We start from the raw sequence: 2,941 nt of genomic DNA on the forward strand, positions 1-2,941 counted from the left end.
GACATAGGGAGAAAAAGCCCGGAGACTGGGCAAAGGCCACGTGATGTTCGAGTGAGGGGTTTGAGAATAACCGCCCCCCCCCACCATGAAAAACTGAGCGGTCATCTCCATCACACGAGAAGAGGAGATGAGCCCCTTCTCCCAACAGGCATCGTAAGCACAGCGGCACCCCTACCCGCCCCCTCCAGCCCCCACACCCCCCATCAATCACCAACACAGAGAATCGCAGTGTAGAGCGCAGTCGATTTTAGTGGTTTTCTTTAATCCTGCTCTGCACTTCTTTCTCATTTACTACACGGGATATTATAAAGAATAAATAGCAGATACTCTTAATTTACAATGATTAGTCATTCCATTTGTTCTCTATATTTACAATAACTGTAAAATAACATTGAACTCTATAGCTTCTTCGAGGTCCAAGGAAAACCAAAACACTTTCCGAAGAATGGAAAATAGCTTTTTAAAAGTCCTTCTACAAAAGTTCTCCCCTCTCTTTGTACTTTAAGAAAAAATAACTTTTCCCCCCTGCTTCGCCATGCGAAGGGCACTGGAATATAAATAGCAGGTTAACATTATTAGCGACAACCAGAATAAGTCTCTCTTTGCTCTGTTCTTTTTTTTCCTTTTGCTTATTTTTTTTTAAAAATACAGTAGAAGCCGGTAACTTTTAACGTATAATACTGACCTTTTAATAAGTAAATTAAAACTGGGACCGTATATACACACACATATACATTCCTACACAGTTAAACAGTGCATTACATGAACCAGAAAGCTAGGTCTCTGTAGCCAGAAAGAAAAAAAAGTTCATTGAATCCCCTCGCTAGAGGGTGGTGGAACTGGTTGGAGACGGTGCGGGGGGCGGGGGGAGGGCGTCAGTGGGGTTCCATCAATTGTCCGGGTGCTGGAAGGGAACCCCGAGTTCTAACATGAGCACTTGCACTCGGAAATGATGGGGTACTGGATGGGAATCCAGCCGCAGCGCTGGCCCCCGCGCCGCTGACAGCGCCACCGCAGCACCGTGAGGTGCACAGACTTGGACGGCTTGCACACCATGCCCTCGGGCACGGAGCACGAGCGCTTACTGAAGCAGCTGCCCACCTTCACGTAGCGCGGCCAAAAGCGGCTGCCCAGGTCGTTCCACGCGTACAACACCGGGCAGAAGGTCTGCGACCACAGCCACATCTGTAACTTCCTCCGCAGCTTCTTGCTCAGGCGCTGCTTCTTGCCCGGGGCCAAGCCCTCGGAGAACTCCAGCCCTTTGATCTCGCTCGGCATGGCCCCCGACGGCCGCTGCCGGAGCAGCTGGTCCAGCTCGGCCAGGTCCTCGGCGCCCGCGGCCGCCCCCCCGCCCCCGCCGGGCCGGTCCTCGGGGGGCGAGGTGGCCATGAAGCCCGGGTCGTAGTGGCCCCCGAGCAGGGAGCGCAACAGCGTCTCGTTCAGATCCTTCTCTTTGGGGTCAAAGATAGGGTCCGGGTGTTCGATGAGGTCCACCAGGGGCAGGTTGTCGCTGGGAGCCGGGCGGATGTGGAGATAGTGCTGGCCGCCGGCCGGTGCCGCCCGCAGCCCCAGGACCACCACCAGGGCGTAGAGGGTGACCCCCAGGCTGGGGCAGCGCTCCATGCCTCCGGCGCGCGCCCGGGGCTGCTGCTTCGTCCCGCGTCCCCGGAGGAGAGCACGCCGAGCCCGCGGCGCCGCCGCGCTCCCCCGTCTCTCCGGAGGCGGTTCACCCGAGGCTGGGCAGGCGCAGGGCCGGCAGCATGAGTCGCCGGGAGAGCCCTTCGCGCAGCGCCGGCTCCCACCGGGGCGGAAAGAAGGCACACAAGTTGGCCGCAACTCCTCTCCCGGGTCTATTCGGGCAGGCGGCCGCGGCGGGGCATCCGAAATTACTCCAGGGCGACGGCGGGCGCGGGGGGCGCCGGCTCCTCGCTGCCTTCCCGGGCCGGCGGCGGTGCAGGGCGCGTGGACGAGCCGCTCTCCCCTCCTCCTCCTCTTGCTGCTCGTCGTCCTGCCGCTCTGTGCAGCGCCGCTGGCCCAGCGGGTCCTAGGGGCACTTCCCTCCGCCTGCTCGGGGCTCCGCGGCCGGCTCTGCCCGGCGGACTCCAGCGGCGGCGGCGGCGGCGGCGTCCGCGCACGTTGGCACCGGTTTGTCTGTCTCGCAGGGTCCAAGCCTTTAAATTTCCTGCACTTTCAGCTCCATCACCATGGAAACCACTGACTCTCTCGGCGTTGCCCCCTCCCCCTTCTTCCCCCCAAACAACAACCCCACCCCCCACTTCTCCACCCCCGAGGAGCTGGAGCGGTACAGGCTCTGGGGGAAGCCGCCTGCACTCGCCGCGGCGGCGGCTTCGGCAGCGCCCAGGGCTGTGCCCCGCCGGACCCAGATGCCCCGGGAAGCCGACAGTCCGGCTGCCCGCCGGAGCTCACAGGCGGCGGCGGCGGCGGCGGCGGCGGCGGCAGCGGCGGTGGCGGCGGCGGTGGCGCTTGGCAGGTCTCCGCGCAATTTTCTCTCTCCCCCACCACCCACCCCCCTTCTCCTCCTCCTGCAAAATGCACCGCCCCCCTCCTTTCTCCTGGAGCAATGCAACTGGGGCTCTAGGCGCCCCGCCAGGGCCAGTCCTGGGGAAAGCTCTCGGCGGCGCTGGAGCCGGGCTGGAGGGTGCAGGGCCGGTTTTGGGGGGTGCTCGAGGTGGGGCTGTGAGGGTTCTCACTAGCTGGGTGCTTTGCACTGGGAGGGGAGCAGCGGGGAGGTGCTGGGGGCTCGTTTCTTCGCGCAGTCCGGCGCAAGGAATTTCTCCATGTGCATGGACCTTTTTCCCCGGGCGCGTCTCGCCTTCCTCTCTCCCAAGCTTGGTCTAAGTCCCCTCCCCCCAGGGCGTACAGACACAGACACACACACACACACACACACACACACACACCCAACACACACACTAAATAA

General features: G+C 61.6%; 1 protein-coding gene across 1 annotated transcript; it reads right to left on the reverse strand.

Moving 5' to 3' along the window:
- Window positions 1-247: 247 nt before the first annotated feature.
- Window positions 248-1,623, reverse strand: LOC111151807 (noggin). Its single transcript, XM_022510017.1, has one exon. It carries the CDS (start codon window positions 1,621-1,623, stop codon window positions 925-927), a length of 699 nt encoding a protein of 232 aa, XP_022365725.1. The 3' UTR covers window positions 248-924.
- Between the last annotated feature and the right edge of the window lie 1,318 nt (window positions 1,624-2,941).

This window comes from Enhydra lutris, unplaced genomic scaffold, assembly GCF_002288905.1.
Source record: "Enhydra lutris kenyoni isolate GAN:26980312 unplaced genomic scaffold, ASM228890v2 scaffoldscaffold26, whole genome shotgun sequence".
NCBI lineage: Eukaryota > Metazoa > Chordata > Mammalia > Carnivora > Mustelidae > Enhydra > Enhydra lutris.

Bases quoted from the DNA above. Each gene is read 5' to 3' on its own strand.
- LOC111151807 (XM_022510017.1), bottom strand. From the start codon at position 1,623: ATGGAGCGCTGCCCCAGCCTGGGGGTCACCCTCTACGCCCTGGTGGTG.